This window comes from Daphnia carinata, chromosome 2 (genome assembly GCF_022539665.2).
Source record: "Daphnia carinata strain CSIRO-1 chromosome 2, CSIRO_AGI_Dcar_HiC_V3, whole genome shotgun sequence".
NCBI lineage: Eukaryota > Metazoa > Arthropoda > Branchiopoda > Diplostraca > Daphniidae > Daphnia > Daphnia carinata.
This window is the reverse complement of record NC_081332.1, coordinates 5,959,287-5,982,700: the sequence shown is the minus strand read 5'-3', so window position 1 is coordinate 5,982,700 and position 23,414 is coordinate 5,959,287. Positions and strand designations below refer to the sequence as shown.

General features: G+C 40.6%; 4 protein-coding genes across 8 annotated transcripts; 3 read left to right on the top strand and 1 right to left on the bottom strand.

The window, feature by feature from the left end:
• The first annotated feature begins 52 nt into the window (after positions 1 to 52).
• Positions 53 to 2,257, top strand: LOC130686642 (venom protease-like). Of its 2 annotated transcripts, XM_057509776.2 has the most exons (9): positions 53 to 356; positions 445 to 552; positions 644 to 807; positions 894 to 1,149; positions 1,218 to 1,347; positions 1,411 to 1,568; positions 1,627 to 1,728; positions 1,801 to 1,952; positions 2,023 to 2,257. In XM_057509776.2, the coding sequence occupies exons 2-9, from the start codon at positions 447 to 449 to the stop codon at positions 2,176 to 2,178; spliced, it is 1,224 nt and encodes a 407-aa protein (XP_057365759.1). In that variant the 5' UTR covers positions 53 to 356; positions 445 to 446; the 3' UTR covers positions 2,179 to 2,257. The 2 variants fall into 2 exon arrangements, with proteins under 2 accessions (XP_057365759.1, XP_059353583.1); XM_059497600.1 differs by lacking the exon at positions 53 to 356 and having other exon boundaries at positions 377 to 552.
• A 649-nt stretch (positions 2,258 to 2,906) lies between these two features.
• LOC130686640 (venom protease-like) lies at positions 2,907 to 5,592 on the top strand. Of its 2 annotated transcripts, none has more exons than XM_057509773.2 (9): positions 2,907 to 3,074; positions 3,370 to 3,575; positions 3,673 to 3,893; positions 3,959 to 4,151; positions 4,213 to 4,348; positions 4,431 to 4,594; positions 4,651 to 4,752; positions 4,950 to 5,101; positions 5,162 to 5,592. In XM_057509773.2, the coding sequence occupies exons 2-9, from the start codon at positions 3,440 to 3,442 to the stop codon at positions 5,315 to 5,317; spliced, it is 1,260 nt and encodes a 419-aa protein (XP_057365756.1). In that variant the 5' UTR covers positions 2,907 to 3,074; positions 3,370 to 3,439; the 3' UTR covers positions 5,318 to 5,592. The 2 variants fall into 2 exon arrangements, with proteins under 2 accessions (XP_057365756.1, XP_057365755.1); XM_057509772.2 differs by having other exon boundaries at positions 3,360 to 3,575.
• An 877-nt stretch (positions 5,593 to 6,469) lies between these two features.
• Positions 6,470 to 10,412, top strand: LOC130686636 (uncharacterized). Its single transcript, XM_057509769.2, has 7 exons — positions 6,470 to 6,732; positions 6,822 to 6,879; positions 6,934 to 7,046; positions 7,123 to 7,358; positions 7,437 to 7,608; positions 7,731 to 9,603; positions 9,676 to 10,412. Exons 1-7 carry the CDS (start codon positions 6,563 to 6,565, stop codon positions 10,108 to 10,110), a joined length of 3,057 nt encoding a protein of 1,018 aa, XP_057365752.1. The 5' UTR covers positions 6,470 to 6,562; the 3' UTR covers positions 10,111 to 10,412.
• A 3,818-nt stretch (positions 10,413 to 14,230) lies between these two features.
• On the bottom strand, positions 14,231 to 23,154 carry LOC130686635 (uncharacterized). 3 transcript variants are annotated; one of them, XM_059494125.1, is made up of 14 exons: positions 23,027 to 23,149; positions 22,231 to 22,955; positions 18,821 to 19,009; positions 17,276 to 18,666; positions 16,993 to 17,189; positions 16,771 to 16,907; positions 16,567 to 16,694; positions 16,223 to 16,478; positions 15,935 to 16,151; positions 15,584 to 15,860; positions 15,256 to 15,495; positions 14,928 to 15,085; positions 14,661 to 14,820; positions 14,231 to 14,587 (listed from the first exon to the last, which is right to left on the bottom strand). In XM_059494125.1, the coding sequence occupies exons 2-14, from the start codon at positions 22,313 to 22,315 to the stop codon at positions 14,462 to 14,464; spliced, it is 3,561 nt and encodes a 1,186-aa protein (XP_059350108.1). In that variant the 5' UTR covers positions 22,316 to 22,955; positions 23,027 to 23,149; the 3' UTR covers positions 14,231 to 14,461. The 3 variants fall into 3 exon arrangements, with proteins under 3 accessions (XP_059350108.1, XP_057365751.1, XP_059350109.1); XM_057509768.1 differs by lacking the exon at positions 15,256 to 15,495 and having other exon boundaries at positions 23,027 to 23,147; XM_059494126.1 differs by lacking the exons at positions 14,661 to 14,820; positions 14,928 to 15,085 and having other exon boundaries at positions 23,027 to 23,154.
• Positions 23,155 to 23,414: the final 260 nt, after the last annotated feature.

Genomic DNA, 23,414 nt, shown 5'->3' with positions numbered 1-23,414 from the left:
GGGGAACGGGAATTTCCCTTTTGTAGGGTATTGGCTTGAAACAAAAAGAAAAGGCACGCTTCGTTTCGGCTGTAAGCTTCGATCAATGCTGCCGCACCTGTGTGGTAGAGCGCTTACTCCGCTTGATTTTTGCTGTGGGAGGGGCAAACAAGCCCCGTGTGGACAGATATGTTAGATGCGATTCGTTTAACACCAACACTACTTTGTGTCCACTGTCGGTAACTATTGGCAAATGGTCCGTCGCCAGCTGCCACAGTCGGTCGCATTTTCTTAGCACGTCTTCTTTGTTGCCACTCACTCAACAAGTGTTGTAATTGTGATTTGTCTGCACGCTTGGCAAACAAACGCAATCGAAAGTAAGTTGAATACCTTTGTAATAATTACATAGATTTTTTTTTGTAATGATTGTGTTTAACCAAAATAACGATCTTTTGTTGGTTGTAGGAATGCGTCTTATTTTGCTCAATCATGTTCTGGTGATTTGTTTTTTATTTATCACCTGCTCGATTGGTGGAGCGCAAGTTGCATTAACCGTCATGGACTTGACTTTTGGTATTCTTTAATTAATAATATTTCTTTGTTATTATTGAATCATTTATGGTGTCCTTACTTGTTTAATGAAATTCTCTTTTGTTTTCTAAAGGATATCAAAGTTGTTTAACATGGGAAGGCCATCCGGGCGTTTGCCGATTACCAAAGTTATGTGCGCGATCAAGCGATAATCATCATCTACCAGTACCGCACGGGTTCAGGGAAGTAGGCGGTCGTTATAATTGCGGTTCCGCGGATGATCGGCATCCAAAAAAGGTATCCATCATCGTCGCTTCATCGCTTTTCAAATCCGCAAAATCACCTTCAGCGATTCAATAATGACGGGGAATTTTCAATGACAGATATGCTGCAAACATTCGAACATACCGCCAATCGTGTTCCCTGATAGTATCGAAGCAAACCTTCTTGACAACCAAATCCAAAATGACACAGTGGCAATGTCCAGGATCTCTGGTGAAAACAAGTTTGTCATTAGTCGTCAATTATGGCCTCCGGAATCGACTGATATTGTCCAGCCCCGTTTACCTCGTAAATGCGGCACGGTGCCTTTTGCTACTACTCGTGCTCGCATAGCCGGTGGCGTAGTAGCACCCAAGGGTTAAATAAATTTTCGTAAATTTCTTTTTAATGACTTTTCGCTAAACGACCGGTACCATCCTGTGCAGGTGCTTGGCCGTGGTTGGCACGCCTTGGGTACTACGACGGCACTGGGATAGAGTACAATTGCGGTGGGGCCCTCATAACCAAACATCACGTGTTAACTGCGGCTCATTGCGTGTATAACCGTCGGGACTTGTGAGTGAATTTCAATGCCTTGTCTTTAAAATGTTTCACTAAAATTACGAATCGATTTTGCAGAATATTTGTACGGCTGGGTGAACATGGAACAAGTGAATATGGCCCACAGGATTACTACATCGAGCGTGTAACCGTTCACGAACGCTTCGTCAAGAGTGGACGGGGACCCAGTTACGACATTGCGATAATTCGTTTATCAGATTTTATTCCATTCACGAGTACGGTATCATTTTATTCAAGATCCCCGAGCAAAAGATGATTATTGTATTATTTCAGGTGATATCCAACCGATTTGCTTACCAATCGATCGTCGTTGGCGTTCGCTGGATTCCACTGAAATTTTCCCCTACGTAGCTGGATGGGGATCTCCTTCTTACTGTAGCGTAGAGTTTTTTTTTTTCAGTTTCGTTTTGAATTATGGCTTGCCTTATCAAGCTTGAAATGTCATAGATGAACGAGCATCTAGTGTATTGATGGAAGTCCAGCTTCCCGTTGTTCCACAGTCAAAATGCGCCCAAGCTTATCAATCGCACAGGCATTTGCGAATAGACGAAACCGTTCTGTGTGCCGGATATGAAGAAGGGGGCAAAGACGCTTGTCGGGTAGGTCATGTTGCAGTTTGTTTTTCGAACAATTTATTATTATTATTTCGGTTTAATTTTGGTTATTTAGGGAGATTCAGGTGGCCCGTTGATGTTTCAAGCTGGAGAAAGGTATTATGTGATAGGCCTCGTCTCTTTCGGTGTGCGTTGCGCTACACCTGGATTCCCGGGAGTTTATTCTCGCGTTTCTGTAGCCATTGATTGGATATTAAAAAACATTTCGTGATGTGCTAAATTTTCATGCTTTAGTTAATTCGATGCGGTACCCGGATGAAAGTGTTCAAGTCAATACAAAAGTAAAATTTATAAAATTTAGTAAACAATCATTTGCTTTTTGTGGCACGTTCTATCTGCGTTTAAAAAAAAAAGAAAAGAAATGGCATTTAAAAATTTGTATTTGAGGAAGTTAGATGGAGAAAGGTTTTAACAGTGGCATGTTTGCGATGTGGTTTTCGAGAACCGTCTATTCTTTGTTTAATTCTACCAGCATATGCAAATATTAAAGCCACAAAGAAAGCCATAGGGAAGCATAAATGTAGAAATTATGGGGAAAATCCAAAATCTTCATGATAAATAGCTAACAGAAATCTTTCCGTAGGAAGGTCTGGCCTCGGTACCTGGCGGTCCACTTTTTTAATGCTGTCTGATTATACGTAAGCGTCCCAACCATCCAGGTTTTTCGAACTGGCATGTGTTAAGCGTAAACTGAACTTTGCGTGATAGTTATTACAGGTAAATTACTGACTTGTTAGATGTGATGACGAAATCCAAATTCCTGGATTACTTTTACAAACGCGTGATGGCATTAAAAAAATGACCCAAAGGCAAGAGGAAAAAGATGGTGGTTAGGAAATGGCAACGAAAACAAGGAACGAAGAAGGTGGAGCTTCACGCTAAATCCCACCCCCTTCTGGGAGATTCAGAACAGTGTGATGTGCCAAAACAGTAAGCCAGTGTGTGTCCAAGTGGCGACTTGAATGCACGTGTGCACGTTGTCTCCCAATTCATTGTTTTTTGTTTGCCTTTTATTGTCATTCTTTTAAAGTGAAACTTTTCTTTCATCGAAAAAATTCGTGTTCACAATACGTCAGTATTCGGAGTTCCTCTGACCACGTGAGTCACGTAAGTTGACTTTCATTTTTTTTTCCCCATTCACTGCCTGGGTATTGCCCAGGTGTTGCGACTTTCGACCGTCAATTATACGGCCCTCGCTCTGGGTATTTCCCAGTACCTACCAGTTGAATTCGTTGGCTCCTCTTTCTTGGCAATGACGTCAGACATTACTTATCTGTTTCTTTGTTTTGGTTATCCTTGCCTCTTTCCCGAAACAGCACACAGCCATTAAAAACAGCTGCGTTTTGAAAGAAATTATAATAATGTAATCCTATTTCCTGCTTTGGGTTAAAGTTTTGAACAGAGATAAGATCATCGACCAGGATTTCATTTTAATCATCGTACCTAAAACCACAAAGACACACACACATACGATGCGTGATATAACGATGTTCTTAGTGCCATTGCTCTTCGTCCTCAGCTTCTCTTCCGTCCAAGGTCATGTGCTCCAGCGGAGGAATTATCAGTCGCTACTATGGCGACCGGATACCCGGTTACACAAAAGACAAGGTAATGCCTATTATGCACATCCTTCATCCTTGTGAAAGTTAAACATGACATTTGTTTTTCAACTTTGCGTTTGCTTAATTTTACCTCAAATGACTAGTCAACTTTGGCGAAGAAGAAACATCAGTAGACAGTGGCAGTCTTAATACAGGTTTCAATGGCGCTGGAGCAAATGATTGTCAGACACCCGAAGGAGTTATAGGAACTTGCATGCTGCTTGCCAGCTGTCCTCATCTGGCCGATATGTTGACTGTGCCGAGTCCGGCTATATTAAACTACCTTCGACAGTCCATTTGTGGCTACTACGGTTACGATCCAAAGGTGCCATTTTCATTTTACTTGCCTTTGCTATTGCTAACATTATTTATGGATTGTTGTTTTTATAGGTATGTTGCTCGTACCCAACTGGAATGGAAAATATAGACTCTTCGGCACCCTTCTTCTTCGAAGAATCGCCATCTCCAGTGATTCCTGTACGACCTCCTCATAATCCTAGTCGACCAAGTGTTTTACCAGCTCGGTGTGGCCACAGCAACGCCACAAGTACTCGAATTGTTGGCGGGGAAGAAGCTCCTCCAGGTAAAGATTTAAATCGATATCCTCAAAAATGTGCAGTTAACGAATAATGGGAATTCAACAGGTGCATGGCCATGGATAGCACTTCTTGGCTATAAGGATCCTACGACTCAACAAGTCGATTACTTATGTGGTGGAGCTCTGATTAGCTCCCAATACGTAATCACAGCAGCCCATTGCGTTTACAACAAAAAGGATCTGTAAGTTCCAACAATTGTGCAATTTTCTGTTGATATTTTTGGATGAAACATTGATTTCATTGGTCACTCCACATCTATATAGATATTCGGTTCGCGTAGGCGAGCACGAACTAAATAATGATATGGATGGCAACAGACATCAGGATGTGTTGATTGCAAGCCGTATGCCACATGAAGGATTTGATTCCATTAGCTTCCAGAACGACATCGCCATCTTAAAACTGGCTGCGCGGGTTGAATTTACTGGTAAAGATTAAAATCATACGATTGTACTTTTAAAATATAACATTATGTTGCTGCAGCGGAGGTACAGCCTATATGCTTACCAATGGAACCAACCATTCGCAATAAGAATTACGTCAAGTCCCAACCATTTGTCGCTGGATGGGGAGCAACCTCGTTTAGTAAGTTTGTAGACTACGATTTCATTTTTTTGTTATCAATTGTCCCAACAAGCCTATACTTGTCCTTTTTGTTCGAGTTTGCCCAAGATCTCTTCCAACCCTCGTCAATGACCTAGAAAGGCCTGACTGTTGGTTACCGTCTTTGTTTCTATCTGTGAGTTAACAAGTCTTCGTTTTCACTATTTTTCTAAGCACAGATGGGCCATCAAGTGTGACGCTAAGAGAAGTGCAAATACCTGTCGTAGCTCAAGAAAGCTGCAAAGAATCCTATAAGAATTTTAAAACAGTTGTTGTTGACCAATCGGTCCTTTGCGCTGGATTGGGAAGAGGTGGCAAAGATGCATGTCAGGTATGACGTGAAAAAAGCATCAAAATGTTAAACAGCTTCTTAATTTAATGTCTTTTGCAGGGAGATTCAGGGGGACCTTTGATGATTCCTGAAAAAGATCGCTTCTATCTACTCGGCGTCGTCTCGTTTGGATACAAATGCGCCATTCCTGGATTTCCTGGCGTCTACACTCGCGTTCCTCATTACCTCGAATGGATCCTGTCCAAAATGCAATGAACTCAGGCCGTCCAACGGTGGGAAAGCGAAACGATAATACTCCCCGTATCTTAAACACGACATATGATTCTATTGAAATTGACGCTGACACAACGGGATCGACTCATCGTGACTTTTAGCTGTTTATATATTCTGCAGTTGCAATTTCGAGTACTACAAAAACGATGTCGCCATTCAATCACAGAACTCCGTATAACGTCACAGTTCATCACCCTTATTATTGCCCAGAAGGACAAATACTCTGTTTTGTGTAGAAGTGCTTGTCAACTATAAGATACACGATGAGTAATGATAGTGTAAGTGTTTGTCGCTGATGACATACAAGTGTCTACTGTGTTCGAGAAAGTCTAGTTTAGATTGCAAAAAATGAAAGTGAAGTTTGTAAAATTTGCCAACTATTCCATTGGTGGCCTAAATCAATAACGGCTGTTCATTTGTTTTCGTTAAAGGCTTTGAACGCCTATAGTATCAAGCTTAAACGTTAGCGTTATTAAAGAGTATTATGTTTTATGAGGAGGGGGCAATTTTGAAAAGCCCATCTAGAACGAAAATGAGAAAAAAAATTATCTTAATTTAATATAATAATTTACCAACGTTTCATTTAAAAAACAAGTAGCATAAATACAGGAAGAATAACAATAAAGAATAACGGAAACGATGTAACTGATTCAGATTTTTTTAAAGAATCACAAATAACGAATAAAATTTCAAATAAAATATCGAATATCAAAATTTGCGACTCCACCGCCATTTAAAGAAAATGGCGACGGGGTGATCTGGTTTACCCCAAAAAAGCAACCCACCCAAACCAAAATTTTTTTTATATTTTATTCGAAACTTAATTTGAAAATTGATTCTCCAGTAAGAATAGCATCAGAGCTCGATAGGAATGGGAGTAATAACTAGAATAACACTACGATTAGTTGACAAATAAAGAATAACAAACCTGTTATCCTTTTTCTTATTCAATCTTACTCAGTCAGATGTCGGTGCGCCGACGAAGACGCACCGTAACAGCGTAATGATTTGACCTGTTGATTGTCGTCGCTTTTCAGAGGATTACCGGATTAGGATCTCGAGTCGCATCCCAGTTTCAGACATTCAGTCCCCCCAATTTAGATGTTATATTTGAAGGCCGTTTCTCTCAGTTGTGTGTGAGATTTTCAGCGCTGGTAAGTATCTCAGCTTACTGCGTTTTATAGCGACCAACAGGTTCCAACAGAATTCGACTTCTCTTACAACGCAATGAGGCAAGCATATGACCGAGGAATTGCAAGGCAGACCATGAGTCGACATCACCCTCATGGAGAATGGGGATATTATAAACCACAAATTCAAGGGTTTCCCAATTCTGAAGATGTAAGATTAGGAACAAACTTATGCCTACCTATGTCAAATCTTCCAGACAATATGAGGTAGTTTTGGTTTATTCACAGGAGTTAATGCTTTGAATTACTGAAAATATTACAGATCTGATAATATTCTCATACATTTATTTTTCAAGACCAACCAGAGAGCTATACAAACTCTTCGTCAATGGGATGCATTCTGATATGACAGAGGTAGTTTTTTTTACAAGTGAGGTCAGTTGATATTTTAACATTGATTTCTAACAGAATGGCTTGCGACATATCTTCAGCAACTATGGCAATCCTATATCTATAAAATTATTCAGGACAAATAATAACCCTCATCAACCTATCGCTTTTGTGGAATTCGAATCTCAATAGTAAAGCTATTTGTGATTTCGTTTTTGTGAAAATTGTGAAGAGGTGGAAAATTGTCATGATTTTTTTTTTTCATAGTGAGGCAGATAATGCAATTGTTGCACTGGATGGAAGACCACCTCTCAATTGGGAGGTTGTATACGCTAACAGCCGCTTAAGCGAAAAACTTCCGCATGGTGAACAAGATTCGGTAAGCCTTGCAATAGCATCGCTAGTTGGAAGACAAACCGATCTCGTTCAAAGAATTGGTGAATTCACAAAACCCTCATGGTCCAGGCAGTCTCCTTGTTCTATCGACACTGAATCTTCTTTGGGTATGTATATGAATATCTAGTTATTACACCTGAGCTTAGTCGCCATCTTCATCAACATGGCTTTTTTTTTTACAATAGGAACTATGCATCGAAAAAGTATCTCGCCAGATATGCAGCTGCAATGCCGTTTTTGTCAAGTATGTGGAAAACATGCTTCATTTGTCTGCACTGTTTGCAAGATCCGTTATTGCTCTTTCGGATGCCAGAGTAGGGATTGGCCTACACATCAAGCAGTATGCAAACCACCGCCGTACGTATTTGCATTTTATCCGACAACTATTCATAGTAAAAACTTATTAAAATTGGTGATAAGCTTGATGTGAACGCGAATTATGACGTCTTTAGATATATTAAATTCTCTTTGTGCTTTAGAGCCTTGTTACAGGAAATTCCACATGGTGCTGGGTCTCTGAAAGGAGTTGTTTCCAAGCCTTTCCATGGTTATCCAGCTATTTCAAGCTGTCTTCCACAAAACGAAATACCGTTGGTTACCCCGCCCGAAAATCAAATCTACTCAAACAATTATTATTCGGATCATCGTGAGAATATCGGTACTTTTGAAGTTACCAGCCCCGATTTATACTTGATCAAGAGGACACACCCGCTAGACCGAGCGAAGATATCAATACCCCTTACCTCTGAAGTGTCTGGGTCAGTACATCGTAATACAGATGACCGAGGAGAAATAACAAATTCTGTTGCGGCGATGAACATGGGGGATGCAATCAAATCTTTGTCCATCAATAAAGAGCATAAACGCTCTGAGAGCAACTGGGACAGTATTGGCCAACGACTTTCATCGCAGCTCAGTTCACCCAAGTCCAACTGTAACAGTGATGAAACCACTCTTGCCGAAACTTCTCAAAGCAACTATGACACACCAAAAAACTATCTTAACAATGGTTTTGCACCGAAAAACAGGCCTGTTGTCGCAAATAAGCTACAGTGTGATGTTGAATCGCCACCAGTAGTCACACCTCATAGCTTTTGTCCGGGAAATTATTCACCAAAAACTGCTTCTATATCGCATTCGTGCGAAGTGTCACAAACGCGATCATCTGAAACGGTCAAAATCTACGCCAAGAAGTACGTCTCCACAGAATTAAAACAGCAATTGGTCGATCCAAGCGAAGTGAATGTCTGTTCTGCGAAATCGCCAGATGAATTTTATGTCCAGTTTTATCGTTTTCGGAAGCTGCTGGAAGAAATAATGGTAAATGTGGCCACATCGGCCCCGAATTCTAATCCGTTGGACAATCCGGTGGAAGGCTTGCCATGTCTCGCTCTTTTTCCTGAGGATCGCTGTTGGTATCGGGCTGAAATATTGAAGATGCTGCCAGATGGTATTGGAATTCGCTACGTGGACTTCGGAAATACCATTTTAATGTCCAACACTCGGGAGCACCTTAGAATGATGGAACTCTCGCTAGCGCAGCACCCATTTTGTGCTGTCAAGGTAAAATTGGCTAATGTTTTACCCGTCAGTGGAATTACGTGGAATTCATACGTCAAAAGGAAGTTCAAAGAACTGATAGAAAACAAACGATTCCTAATGGATTTCGCCCAAATGGATGCTGATGTGATGTGTGTTCGGCTGAAGAATCAGGATGGATCTGATTTTCTTTCTCATTTGGTTCGGGAAAAGCTCGTTAAAAAAGCAATGTTGGAAGTTTCAGATGAACTAGATCAAATTTCGCCAGCGGTTGAAATTCCACTAGAAACACCTCCTCGGGAAACAGTCGCAGATGTGCTGAAGCCGTCAGTCGTTTGTTCTCAGGTTCTAGAGGAAAACATGATTGTCAAAAGTAAACATCAACTGGAAAATACCGAAAAGGGGATTATTAGCTGCGTTCGCACGACATTGATGGAAAAGAATGCTCTACCATCAGAAGCTAACTGTGTTAAGACGCCCGATCGAATGGAACCCTATATAACCGAAAATGAATTAGCCCTGTGTGAAACCATGGAAAACTCGCAAGAGCCATTGGAGAACAATGTACCGGCACTGTCTCCAAGCCAAATGACTGAAGAGCGAGCTGATCGCCCTAATGCTGCGTCTTTGCCCTCCGAAGGAAAAATATCTGAAGATGGAACGTCTGATGAATTTTTCTATGACGACGGCCCATTCTTGGACTTACCGGAGAAAGAAAGTTTTCACGCTCTGATTATTAAAGCAGAAGATCCTCAACTTATAATGCTGCGTGTTCAAAACAACGAAATTTCAACGAAACTAACAAAGTTGCAGGTATACCCACAATTCATTTTTCTTGTCTGCCGTAAAGATTTTTATTTTTACGGGTTTTTTTTCCCGGTGTAGGATGAAATTTCACTTTACGCAAATGGCATAGCTTGTGGTTACCACCCCAAATTGAATGAAGTCTGCTTAGCGCGTTTTCCTGGTGGCCGATGGTATCGAGCAGTTTGCCTTAATGTTATTCCTGACCGACAGCCAACGGGAACTCGCTATTTATGCAACCAAGTTGACTTTGGCGAAATGAACATCCTTGATGCTAGCAAAATCAGACGTGCCAAAAAGTGGATGATCGACTTACTGCCCTATCTGACGCAACACGCTATTCTCGAAGGGACGGATTCCATGGAGCAAATGGAACCCAAGCTTATCGAACGGTTTGCCCAAATTCTACCCGAACATTCGGTCGTTGATGTCAATGTTGTTAACCGTCTAGGTATGTCTTACGTTGTCCGTATCCCAAAGGTCAATGCAACTTTGGCTTTCGAACGGTTGCTTTAGCTGGGAATCAAACAGTTTTGCCATAGTTGACATGTTTATCTTTGGTATGCTAATTCAACTTTCTACGTTCTTCACCTATGTTCTTTTTCATGTCGTTGAAGCGTTGGACGATTTTTCAGTGACTGAAGGGCCCAGCAGGCATGTGTAATCTTTTGATTTGTTGTGTTAAAAAGAGTTACTCTTCACGAAATTGAAACTGTTTTTTTTCTGTTGTCTTTTTTAAAGTGTGTTGATTTACCGTGTGTGAAGTTATGTACAAAGCAATTTTTCTTAAAATCCAGAATATGCAGATCTTTCCATCAGTTCTCATGTTGAAGTTTTTTTTTGTTTTTTTTTTAGAAAACAAGAAAAAATTTCGGCTACGATTTTATCTTAAGTGTTCTCTACATCCTTCAAGTGTTTTGTGCAGGAATGGATTGTGATCAATTATACAGCTGTGTAGGTACACGTAAACGTTATTTAAAAACTGCAGCTGACCAGTAGCTGACAAGCCGGTTATCGTCGGATGTTACGGAGTGATGGTAAACAATATTAAAGATATTTTAAAAACCATAATTGTGTTAACTGCTTATTTTCTAGGCTCATATTCGCAAGTGTATGTTTTTAGAGTCATTTTATTTAAAATTTGTTTCACACTTACATCAATATTTTTCTGTTCAACAGGTAGAGCTTCATCTACTGGAACATATCTAACAGACACATTTCTTTTAAGATTAATAATTGACCTTGTATATTGTGCAACCTTGGTGTTAACTTCTAAAGGCTTTTCCTAAAGCTCCGAACCGGCTCCTGTCCTTAAAAAGCTAAAAAAAAGGGAAAAACCAAAATCGATGGCAGCTAAAGGGATTAACTATATACAAAAACTATACCTCATGACATTCCAAAATGAAATCCGCATTGGCATTGGAATTAGGGAAACGATTTTCTTTGTTTTCCACGATACCCTTTTATCACTCTGTATTGACCTTACTTCGTTAATGCAAATACATAAATCAGAATAATGATTTTACAGCTAATGGATCAAATTAAAATACCGCAATGAAAGGATGGCATTGAAGCCAATGTATGTTGTCAGGAGATGAGAAGCAATATGCAGACACAGGCCCAGTAGTTCACTTGTGCAGACCTGATGAGTGGGGGCTGATGATTAATAATCAACAGTAGATAAGAATTCTGCAGTTACAAGATGAGATGTGTATTAGTAAAAATAAAGCATCAATAAAATGCCTTGTTTTAGATGGTAGTAATGAACTGTAAAAGGTGGAGGGCTAATGGTTCCAGACATTGCTGAACTTTCAACTGCATCAATGACCCTTGCCTATTTTGGTATCACAAAATAGAATTACTTAAAAATACATTGTTTTGATTCGAAATCGATCGCTGATCACCCTAAAATCGGGTATACTTTCATATTGAGCTTAAAGTTTTTGAATTAACCGTAAAAAACTAAAAGTCATGCTTATTTTGTTGGGCTTATTTTGTCGGGCTTAAAATTTTGTCTTATTAAAAAATAATATCATTAAATCTAGATAGTTATACATGATTCTGATTCCAAATTTAACAAGGAACGCGATATGAAATTTTTTTTACGTAGAGTTTATAGTTTTTAAAAAATTAAAGAAGTTTGATGTGTCACGCTAGCGCTGTAGCGTACTGGCGCGCTAGTAATGCTTTCGATTCCCCCTAATTTTATATTTTAGATTGCTCAAAAACTATAAACTCTACATAAAAAGAACTTCCTTTTTCGTGTTTCTTGGTTAATTTTGAATCAGAATCATATATAGTTATCTAGATTTAATGATATTATTTTTTAATAGGAAAAAAATTTAAGCCCGACAAAATAAGCCCGGCCCTCTGTTTTTTATGTTTAATTCAAAAACTATAAGGCCAATTAAAAAAAAAACTTTACATTCGTGATTAGCATTCCATTCTGCATCGAAATCATGTATTTTAAGCCAAATTTGAAATTTGGCCAAAAATGAAAAAGTAAGGCTATAGCCTTACTACTTTTTCTATTTTCGTCAAATTCTAGATTTGGTTAAAATCCCATTATTTTGATTCGAAATTAATCGCTAATCATGAAAATCGGGTATATTTGTATATTGGGCTTATAGATTTTGAATTAACAGTAAAAAACTAAAAGTCGGGCTTATTTGGTCGGGCTTATTTTGTCGGGCTTAAAATTTTGTCCTATTAAAAAATAAAATCATTAAATCTAGATAACTATATATGATTCTGATTCTCAATTTAACAAGGAACACGATAGGAAATTTGTTTTTAAGTAGAGTTTTTAGTTTTTTAATAATGAAAGAAGTTTGATGTGTCACGCTAGCGCTGTAGCGTACTGGCGCGCTAGTAATGCTTTCGATTCGCACACACTAATTTCATATTTTAGATTACTCAAAAACTATAAGCTCTACGTGAAAAAAAAATACAATTTTCATGTTCCTTGGTTAATTTTGAATCAGAATCATACATATTTATCTATATTGAATGATATTATTTTTTAATAGGAAAAAATTTTAAGCCTGACAAAATAGGCCCTACAAAATAAGCCCAATTTAAGTTAATTCAAAAACTATAAGGCCAATTCAAAAATAAACCTTATTTTCGTGGATAGCATTCCATTCTGCGTCGAAATCATGTATTTTAAGCCAAATTTAAAATTTGGCCAAAAATGAAAAAGTAAGAAGGCTATAGCCTTCCCACTTTTTCAATTTTCTTCAAATTCTAGATTTACTTAAAAGTACATTATTCCGTTTTGAAATTGATCACTGATCCCGAAAATCTGGTTTATTTTTATATTAGGCTTATACTTTTTGAATAAACGGTAAAAAACGGTAAAAAAATTTTAAGCCCGACAAAATAAGCCCGACTTTTAGTTTTTTACGGTTAATTCAAAATCTATAAGCCCAATATACAAATTTATCCGATTTTCATGATCAGCGATCAATTTCGAATCAAAATAATGTGATTTTAACCAAATCTAGAATTTGAAGAAAATTGAAAAAGTGGGAAGGCTATAGCCTTCTTACTTTTTCATTTTTGGCCAAATTTTAAATTTGGCTTAAAATACATGATTTCAATGCAGAAAGGAATGCTATCAACGAAAATAAGGTTTATTTTTGAATTGGCCTTATAGTTTTTGAATTAAACATAAAAAACAGAAAGTCGGGCTTATTTTGTAGGGCCTATTTTGTCGGGCTTAAAAGTTTTTCCTAATAAAAATTAATATCATTCAATATAGATAAATATACATGATTCTGATTCAGAATTAACCAAGAAACATGAAAATTGTATTTGTTTTCACGTAGAGCTTATAGTTTTTGAGTAATCTAAAATATAAAATTAGTGTGTGCGAATCGAAACCATTACTAGCGCGCCAGCACAGCCATCACAGCGTTAGCGTGACACATCAAACTTCTTTGATTATTCAAAAACTATAAAGTCTACGTAAAAACTAATTTCATTTTCGTGTCCCTTGTTAAATTCAGAACCATAATCATATATAGTTATCTAGATGTAATGATATTATTTTTTAATAGGAAAAAAATTTAAGCCCGACAAAATCAGCTCGGCCTTCTGTTTTTTACCGTTTATTCAAAAAGTATAAGCCTAATATAAAAATAAACCAGATTTTCGGGATCAGTGATCAATTTCAAAACGGAATAATGTACTTTTAAGTAAATCTAGAATTTGAAGAAAATTGAAAAAGTGGGAAGGCTATAGCCTTCTTACTTTTTCATTTTTGGCCAAATTTTAAATTTGGCTTAAAATACATGATTTCGATGCAGAATAGAATGCTATCCACGAAAATAAGGTTTATTTTTGAATTGGCCTTAATTGGGCTTATTTTGTCGGGCTTAAAATTATGTCCTATTAAAAAATAATATCATTAAATGTAAATAACTATATATGATTCTGATTCAAAATTTGACAAGGAACACGAAAATGACAGTTGCTTTTACGTAGATTTTATAGTTTTTGAATAATCTAAAATATACTGTGTCATGCTAGCGCTGTATCGTACTGGCACGCTAGATTAAGCCATTTTCCCGTCTAAGTATGGCTTATTCTAATTCACCATTGTCCATGACTAGTTAATTCACGAACGACGACATTTTTACATTGTGTAATGATGTATTCATATCGAATGCGCATTTTGACAACACAAATCACGAAAGGTTAAGTTACTCTACAAAAACAGATCGAAAAATGAAAATGGAATCAAACAGCAGATCTTTCACGATAAACCAAACGAATCACACCGCGCTCCTCGCAAAAACCAACATGGATTAATTTATACAGACCCCATAATACGTTCAAAAACGAACCCGGTTAACTTAAATATTTAGCGGTAATAATAGCGAGGACCCTGACGTTGGGGCTGGTAAGTGTTTAACGAAATTTGCGATTGGTTGGAGAAGTCATTACTGGTAGAGGGCGCATCTGCCTCGAAGTAGATATTGTTGGATGACTAATTAAAACGAAGGAAATAATCATAAGCTTTTACTCAAGTACAGATTCCATAAATATCACTGTAAACTCACAATAGCGGAGGAGCGACTACGTGGCCTGGGCACTTGAAACGGCCGTGCATGAATAGGTGCATCACTCTCGGTAGCACTCTCTTCGCTCGTCTCCATCACTTGCAAAGCTGGCGGAGGATTCGAGGGTGGTGGTGGAGGTGGTGCGTTTCTCTTACCATAACTACGGTAACGACAGTGCGACCCAAAGCGAAAGAGTACGTTAAAATAAAAGAGAAGCCGTGAATGCAGTGCTTGTTTGTGTGTTAAACGAAAAATAAAAATTTTTACCTGATGACTGAACCACAAGTTGACCGAGACCCGTAAAACTGACCCACTAAAGGTAAAGTAGGCGCCATACTAGCCCGGCTGATGCTGTTCATTGTTCCGACCGCATAAGCTGGCGATATCAACGCTAAGTGCGGATTCACATTGACCGGATCGGGTGGCTATCGGACATAACGTACACACAGATACACATAAAATACAGAAATAAGCAACGTGCGAAGCTATAAAAAAATTGCCAAGTTAGTTGTGATGGAGATGAAGTCATTAATAAAGCAATCGTCTAAGTTGGCGTCAAGCGTCAGAGGGGGCGGATTCCTGGGCGTCTACTCACTCTGGGGGCGGATTTCTTCTTGCGGCTTATTTTGCGAGCCAATTCCTGAAGATTGGTAATCATCTGACTGGCAGTAGACGTGACCAGGCCGACGGGTAAAGAAGCCGCTTGGCGTACAGGAACTTTATTTCGAGGAGGGATCGGCGGAGGAGGCAACGTCGGGTGGACCAGCGAAGGGACTGGACTTGGTTGTTGTAAAGTCGAAGGAGTTTGATAGAAGTAAGTAGGAGGGATTGGTGTCTGTATGTTGATTGTCAACACGTCCATCAATCATGAAGTGATAGTAAACGGAAGATAACACTAATTTTTCACTGGCTAATTGACTTACCGCGTAGAGATTGTGGGCCGAAGCCATGGCTTCCGCGTACTGCGCCCAGCGGATGCGATCGTGCATCATGCCGGGGAAAGGCATCGTCTTGAGCTGTTCCATATAGGCACTTCGATCGACCATCTTTTCCTGGTTCTGGCGCCAGCGGCGACTCCACATGCACAAGAGCACCAGAGTCAACACGATGATGATGACGGCGGCTACAGAGGCGCCAATGGCGACGCCTAAAACTTCTCCGTCCAATTCGCACGTCGAGCCTTTGTAATTTCCTTGGCAACTGAAATGAAGAAACAAACAACATTATTAAAACACAATTCACGACACCTAAGGGCGATTGAATTATGTTTTTACGAGCAAGTTTTCCTGCCGTTCTCGATTCGACATTCCCCGCGATTATTGCAGTAACTCCGCGTACAGGAATTGCACTGACGTCCAGACTGAAATGGGTCATTTGGATACGGATCTGAGAATCCTGGTCGACATTGACAGGAGAAACTGCCTTGGTTATTGATGCATTCCGCATTGGCACTGCAATCGTTTAATTCTGGGGCACCACATTCGTTCAGATCTGGATCATTTTCACATTGAAGTAATTTAGAACAGGTTGCAATAAGAAAAACAGAGCAATGTATCAATTACCTAGAATAGCCGGAATTGGATTCGTCAGTCCTTCAACCCACAATCTGCTGATGCCTAGATTGTTATTTCGTTGCTGGATTACGTTAGACAGCTGTTTTTGCAAAGTCGGTCGAACAGTGACGCTTTGTGTTTCTGGAGTCGAATCCAAGAAAACAGAAGCATTAACAATAATTTTGTTGCCAATGGCATAGAACTTGTTGACAGACGACGAAACAAAAAGGGACGACAGCGGTGCCATTTCCATCAAGGAATTTATCTGTGAGTGAATTTTAAAAGCCATTAAACTCTGGTCGATACACTGAAACTAACTAAATCAATTTGAGTAGAAAACGAGATATCTTTACGGCTTTGTTTGCTTCCCATTGCAATTGCTGGTAGTCAGGGCTAGTGGGATCCGCATAATTAGACGACCAGGATAGTCTCTGATTATCCAATCGGTCTAATCTAATTGAAACCAGGAGTCCGGTCAAAGCTATCGCAAAAAAACCAGAAATGCATTAGCGACATTTTCAAACAAACAAGCTTTGTTTTGTGTTTTTTCGTTTCACCTTTACAAATATCGCTAGATTTCTTTCGGCCAAAACCAGGTTTGCAAGTGCAAGCTGATCCATCTTCTTCAACCTGGCACGATTCATTTGGTTCCAAACAGGCATTAGGGTCGCCGACTATGCAGGCATCAATTCGGCTATTTTACGTGAAAACGTGATTCGTCAATAAACAGTCGTTTTGCATGTTTTTTATTGTTACTGTACAATGCAATCATAACAGACCTGAGTGGAGTTGTTGATGGTCTTCTAACCAGCGAAGCTGTGGGTCGGTTAATCACAACTGGTGCTGCTGGTTTCGGGTAGCTGGGCCTCGCTGCTGGTGCTGGCATCGTGTAACTGGGCCTGGACGCGGGTGCTGGTCGTGCTTGTTCAACAGGACTGTCCGGGTAAGCGTAACCGTACCCGTTATTACTGTTTATCTGCGAATGCGTGCAATGGTATCCAAATATGTTTATATCGAAACGTCACATGAATCGCTTGAAAGGAATTGATCAATTCACAATACCGGTGCTGGTTTTGGCATGGCGGTCGGCTGAACCACCGGTTCGGCTGCTTCCACCGTTTCCGTTGGAAATAGATTAAAGTACGTTTTTCGGCCATCGATTGAAACGTATTCGTCCGTCTCTGTGGAGGAAGGCGCCTGCATTCCACCGCGGACATTGTCGATATCGACTGGGATGACGTAAGGTCTTCCGCTATTGATGGGCGGCGAAGAGCCCCCGAAATTCTGTGCAGCGGTCACCACCAGTTCGAATGTATCGCCATAACTTCCTTGAGGTTGGATGTTGTCGCTTGTAATAACGTCAATCTCTCCATAGCCATTAGCCGGAGCCAAATATTCATCATGGAAGACTTGTCCTGGACGCCCCGATGGAAGCGGAGGCGTGTAGCTACTACTGTCAGGTAAGTGCGGAACAGTTGGGGCCGTTCCGGCTTCCAACTGTGGCACAACTGACGGTGCAGGAGACCAATTTTGCAGGATAGACAACGAAGAAGAGATTTCACTGGCATAGGGTATTACTGGCAACGGTGAAGCCGAAACGGCTGGAACAACAGAAGGGATATCCAATGGGATAAGGCTGCTGGAGGAGACTGCATCTTCGATGGACGATTGCAATATGGCATCGACTGAACTGGTGAACTGGTGAACCGGAATGGCCGTCGATTCCGGCAACGGTAAACTTGTTGTCGTTGTTGTAGTAGGAACTACGATCACCGGATGATGTCGGACACTGGAATTTTCCGGGAAGAAGTTGGTCAAAGTTGTTTCGCTTTTCGGCGGGATGAAACTCTGCGATAAGTTTCCTATCACATGAACGATCGGGGGTGGACTGGAACTTGTTTGAACGGTCGAGTTCTCCGTTACCGAAGCGGAAGGGGTAGGTTCCGATACGATCGGATTCGCAGGAGGCCACGGACGGTTTGGTGAAACGGGCGGAACCAGTTGAATTGGAAGTGGAATTCCAGAGGTGAACGGAAGCCCCTGCACGTTCTGTCCAGTCTGGGGCAGTTTGGGTGGATAGATCGGTGGCCTTAACGGCACACCAAAGGGCAACATCTGACCGGGTCTACCAGCTGAATTACCCAATTCCAGAGGAATAGCCTCAAAGGGCACTTCGGAGATACGTGGCGGCGCTCGATTGTTGATTCGCGTCGAGTGCGGGGCCAGCATTTGCGGTCGCAAAAGCGTGGTGCCCGAAGGATTGCCGGAGGTGACCGATGGTGCCTCAGTGGCACCGCTGGCCGCGTGAAGGTTGACTTTGCCTCCCAGCAGGTGAACGATGCCCGAGATGATATCCTGGACATCCGGCGTTGCTTTCCGTCCCTTTTTGACGCCCTCGCCGGATGGCGTGCCTCTCGTACCTGAAACGGGCACCATCATACCAGAGGTGGTTCCTAAGTGGCAATAAGAAAAAAAAAAATGGAGGAAATGAAATTGCTATTGCCGTTGTTATGTTTTCCCCATTGATAAGTACGACTTGTTTTGTTTTTATGGACGCAATTGCACCAATTTTATTATTTGGATGGGCTGGCTATTAAGAGGCTTTACCTAATGGAATGGAAAATTGGCTTTTGGATTGGCGCGTATTGGATAGTTGGTTGTCATCCGACTGGAATCTCCATGTTGATGCTCCGCCAGACTGAACCGGAAGTTGGTTGTTGTCATCAGGGAAATGAACGACGGCAGAACGTTCATCTCGTGCCAGCAGAAATTCGTCGTTCTCCCTTTGTCTTTCTCCTTTAAAAAAACAAAAACAAAAGGTAATTATTAATGCGGAAATTCCTAGATATTGATGGTTAGTTAGAAAAGGAAGGACACCGGAAAAAAAAATTTAATTTCAAGTGTTCAATTTGAATTTACGTTGACGCAGTAAAGAAAAAGAGGAAAAAGCGCAGTCCAATCACACCGCAAAACCAAGGTGATTCAGAATACCACAACGATTGTCGTTAAAAATAAATTTAAATGGCTGACGCTGAGGGTAACGACAGAAAACGGAAAACAAGAAAACAATTTTGCATTTGAAGTGTCCTAAACTAAGCGAAAATGATACAATAGCTTGCACAGACGAAGAAGCATTGTGTTCCAATGAATTCAGAATGTGTCATCTGCTTACTAAGTTGACAATGAATTCGGCTGTCTCTGAGTCGGCAAGTTTTTCTATTGTCTTCCTTTTTTCCAATGAATCAGTAAAAAACAAATTTCATTGTTCTCTATTCTATGAGTGTCGTTCTCCTTATTTTTTTTGCATCGTCGGCGTTGAATAGATAACAAAAGAAACTCCAGTGCTTTGCTGGTCTTTTAATTTAATTATAATCTCAATTATGGATATGCTGATCGAAAGAGCCCGAATTGAAAGTTCGTCTAGTACGGAAGGAGAAGTCATTGGCCCTAGTCAACAACACAAGCTCTTCGTAACAAGCTCACAAAGAGGCTCGTATATAGCTTTGTAGCTGGAAACCAACAAAAAAAGGAAACATTGTTATTCGTTCCTCTCGAACGACGGAGAGTAGGAAATGGAAAAATAAAAAAACCAAATGAAAATACAAAGGGAAAAGTTGGAAAGCCGGAGGTGTAACGACTTCCGCCGTACATCCGCCGTGGGTTGTATCGGTTAAAAAGCCATTACACAAGCAAGCCGGCAACAACAACAATAACGCCAGCCATCAAATTCTTTCCCATTTTCTCCGCGTCGGGACCAGAGTGGCTTTGCCTTCAACGAGACAAGTCAGAAAATCGCTTTTTAAGATCTACTCTAGCGCCCGATAGATTATTGTTTTCCTCGACGGCAATCTGATGGTGTTCAAGGAAGGAAATCGAAAATACGCGGAGAAAATCAAGGAGCAGCAGCTAGGTCAATAGTAACTTTCACCCGGAACTCTTGTTTGACTAATGTTAAAGGCGAGGCTTTTACGGATAGTTATTGCATCAACATCGAGAGAAAGCCAGAAGAAATGTAACCGTTTGACGACCCGCTTTCTAACGAGAGGCTCACATTATAAGAAAACGTGAATGCGCTCTTCAAGAAGATCAAATCAAATCAAAATTCCGTTACTTTTATCGAGTAAAAGAAAGAAAAAACAAAAGAAAAAGATGATTACAACTGTCTTGACCGATAGAGCACCTAATTCCTCTGTAACGGAGATCACAACTCTACATTCTTAGCGGTCAAGAACGACCGATAGCTTCCAGCAAATCGAGGGATTGATGTATACACAAACGGAAGACGACACAGCTAGATTTCCAAAATGACTTGTGAAAAATGCCGAATGAATAAACTACGAGGTTGGATGAGAAATTATTTCGGACAGCTCACGGTTATGATTTAACAGTCACCGCTTAAAGGGACCGAAACGTCGTTCTTTGAAGCGTATAGACAAGGCAAGGGCCTTTTCGCTCTATTGGACCTCAGCCTGAACCCGTTCACCGTTTGCTGGTGATGAAAATAGATAGATTGTGATTACGTGTACGATAGTCGGTTTGAGCTCCCGCTATAGGGCATCAGAGGTCGAACACTCACGCACATTTCTCACTAGCAGAAGTGAGGAAGAGGGCAGAGACTGACAATTTGAAATGCTGTACAAGAAAAAGACGTGGCCTTACGGTACATATTGCAAGCATCGCCGGATATCATGCTAAAAATTCGTCTTATTCGGACGGTTTCACAAGATCCTGCCTTAAGTCTAGTCAGCACCGCTCGACTGGACAAACACCCAATTTCTCACGCCTTTGTCTATTGACCGAGTCACGCAAAGCCACGGATAGAAAATTAATGAAATCTCCAAAAATAAAGAACACACAACAAAAAAAGTGGCTAGATTCCGTTGGTTTTCGTGGAAATCTGACGCGCGCGCTGAGCACAATCGCGTAACACTACAAAAATGATTTTATTTGTTTTTTTTTTCTTTTGCGTACACTGTGCATTCTTTTTTTATAATCGGATTTTCGCCCGCTATGGACGACCGCGTGTCGACAGTGTTACAGTTGTGACCTGATTACGCGCCATTACACGATTGCAATTAATTCATGTATACTAGGGTACGTCACAGGATCATTAAACGAAGCTCCATTTGCTTGCTTTGTCCAGTTTTATGTCATTTTCACGAAAAGGAATTTTGTTTTATGTAAGACGACGGTGGTTCACGGAAGCTGGCCAGGTGCAAAGATTCCAGTCACGGATGTAGGTGAGAGACATAAATCTTAGTGAAACTATAGTAACCCGGAAACGTGGCGGAAGAGAAAGTTCCAGACATAACCGAATACCAGACGTAGAGATCTACTCGGTTTCGTGTACAATATAGTAGAATTTCTAGCTCCAAAAAAAAAAAAAAAGACGCATTACATGAAAAGATTAAACGAGTTTCGACCAGACTCTCTCTAACAAAATAGACAGGTAAGGAGAAAGAAACATGGCGGCACGGCCAGTCGAAAGGTAAGAGTACCGTTAGCCCAACGGGGCATCCTTCTTTCTTATTCTTCCCTTTATTTTCTACTTCATTCCCCAAAAAAATCTCTCCCTCCTTTTTTTTTCTTTTTCGTTTCTCTCTCTTTCTCCTTCTCTTCGTGTTTCGTTTATGAACGACAATGGAGTGAAGGTCGGATGGTGCCCTCTCCGGCTCTTCTTTTTTCCTCCCCTCAAAACACGCATGACTCGAGGCACTAGGCAAAGTATTTCAACTATGGGTCAACACGATTCGGCTCCCTCCCGTCCGACATTCTCACTCCCCACTAACATTCCCGTTAAAAGAAAAAAAAAATGAGGTAAAAAAAAAAAAAAAACACTAATGATCGTTCTACCAGAAGTATGGGCGTTCGTGATTATCCACACTGTTTGTGTGCCATAGTGTGTGAAAGAAAACGGATAAATCAAGCAGTTTCTTACGTGGATAGAAGAAGCTGGCGGTAATAAGCAAATCAATGATGGAAAAAAAAAGAAATAATATAAACAAAAAGGAGCTTACTACTTGTGTCTTGAAGACTTGTAAGGGAAGGATGAATCACCGCCAGCAGGAGGAGGAAGAAGTGGGACGTCGAACGCGGCCTCATTTTGCTCTTTGGGCTAGTCGTTTCGTTAAATTTGATGACTGTGTATCTGTTCTGTTTTCTTTTTTCTTCTCTCGTCTGCCTTATTTGCTATTGTTGTTGTTCTTATTGTTGACTGTCGATGTTGGACCACCAAGTATGCACTCAAGGCGACTTGTTCGAATCAAGTCACAGGTACACTGGCAATAAACAAATCGAATGGAAGTAACAGTTATCACTCAATTTCTAGACAATCTCCATCCGCACGAGGAAGGAACACCACTCACACACTTTCAGACATACACACACACACACCTACGCTAGATTAAATTTTTTAATAATTCAATCGTTTTCGCTTCCGAAGAGGCATTTCACTATGGTTCCGCTTCCTCGAACGGCCGTGCCAATCAAACGGGATCGAAGACCCAACTGAATTGAGAACGCACACGTATCGAAATGTCGATGAATGATGAAATGGAAAACTTCCACCGTCTTTTGTTTGTTTTGTTTTTTTTCCAACGGGAACGGAACGGGTGCCGCGATGCGCAGGTGAACCCGCGAGGCGACTGACTGAAGAATCGAGGCCAAAACCGGGTCTCTTTCAACAGTTCTCTTTCAAGTCGTCTGTAGTGTAGTGTAACACACACCTGGAGCCGGTGCCCCGCTAAGGTAAAAAAGAAATAGAAAATGTACAGGGAAAAGAAACTACAGGACAACTGAGTTACTAGTTCTCACCGATAGTTGGCGTAACTGTTACCTCCGGGCGGTCAGGTTTGGAAGACGACCCGCCCCCTTCCGGGTCCATCAGGTGAGAGCGGTGAGAGAGGTTACTTCAGTTCCAAAACGCCAAAAAATAAAGAAGCGGAATGTTTTTTCGTAGCTCTTGCGGCACTTTGCAAAAGGATCCTATTAGATAGAGCGGGTATCATCCGGTCTCTATTTGAAGCGTCTATACAGTACATCATCAGATGGCACATATAAAAGCCAATGCAGTATTACCTATAGGCGTGGTAGACGGAAATTTCTCTAGGTTATCTCCATTTTCTCCAGTTGCATATGACTACGTCCTTTTTTTTTTTTTGTTTTTGTTTCACGCCTGACGTGATATGAAGGATAGGAGTGC

Excerpts from the sequence above, each read along its gene's own strand:
- LOC130686635 (XM_059494125.1), bottom strand. The coding sequence starts at position 22,315 with ATGAGGCCGCGTTCGACGTCCCACTTCTTCCTCCTCCTGCTGGCGGTG. Across the intron at positions 19,010-22,230 it reads AAGTCTTCAAGACACAAGTA|GAGAAAGACAAAGGGAGAAC; the intron begins GTAAGCTCCTTT and ends GTTTTTTTAAAG. Across the intron at positions 14,821-14,927 it reads ACTTGTGGTTCAGTCATCAG|TTATGGTAAGAGAAACGCAC; the intron begins GTAAAAATTTTT and ends TCGTTACCGTAG.
- LOC130686636 (XM_057509769.2), top strand. The coding sequence starts at position 6,563 with ATGAGGCAAGCATATGACCGAGGAATTGCAAGGCAGACCATGAGTCGA. Across the intron at positions 7,359-7,436 it reads CGACACTGAATCTTCTTTGG|GAACTATGCATCGAAAAAGT; the intron begins GTATGTATATGA and ends TTTTTACAATAG. Across the intron at positions 9,604-9,675 it reads CGAAACTAACAAAGTTGCAG|GATGAAATTTCACTTTACGC; the intron begins GTATACCCACAA and ends TTCCCGGTGTAG.
- LOC130686640 (XM_057509773.2), top strand. The coding sequence starts at position 3,440 with ATGCGTGATATAACGATGTTCTTAGTGCCATTGCTCTTCGTCCTCAGC. Across the intron at positions 4,349-4,430 it reads GTTTACAACAAAAAGGATCT|ATATTCGGTTCGCGTAGGCG; the intron begins GTAAGTTCCAAC and ends ACATCTATATAG. Across the intron at positions 4,753-4,949 it reads ATGGGGAGCAACCTCGTTTA|ATGGGCCATCAAGTGTGACG; the intron begins GTAAGTTTGTAG and ends TTCTAAGCACAG.
- LOC130686642 (XM_059497600.1), top strand. The coding sequence starts at position 402 with ATGATTGTGTTTAACCAAAATAACGATCTTTTGTTGGTTGTAGGAATG. Across the intron at positions 1,569-1,626 it reads AGATTTTATTCCATTCACGA|GTGATATCCAACCGATTTGC; the intron begins GTACGGTATCAT and ends GTATTATTTCAG. Across the intron at positions 1,729-1,800 it reads ATGGGGATCTCCTTCTTACT|ATGAACGAGCATCTAGTGTA; the intron begins GTAGCGTAGAGT and ends GAAATGTCATAG.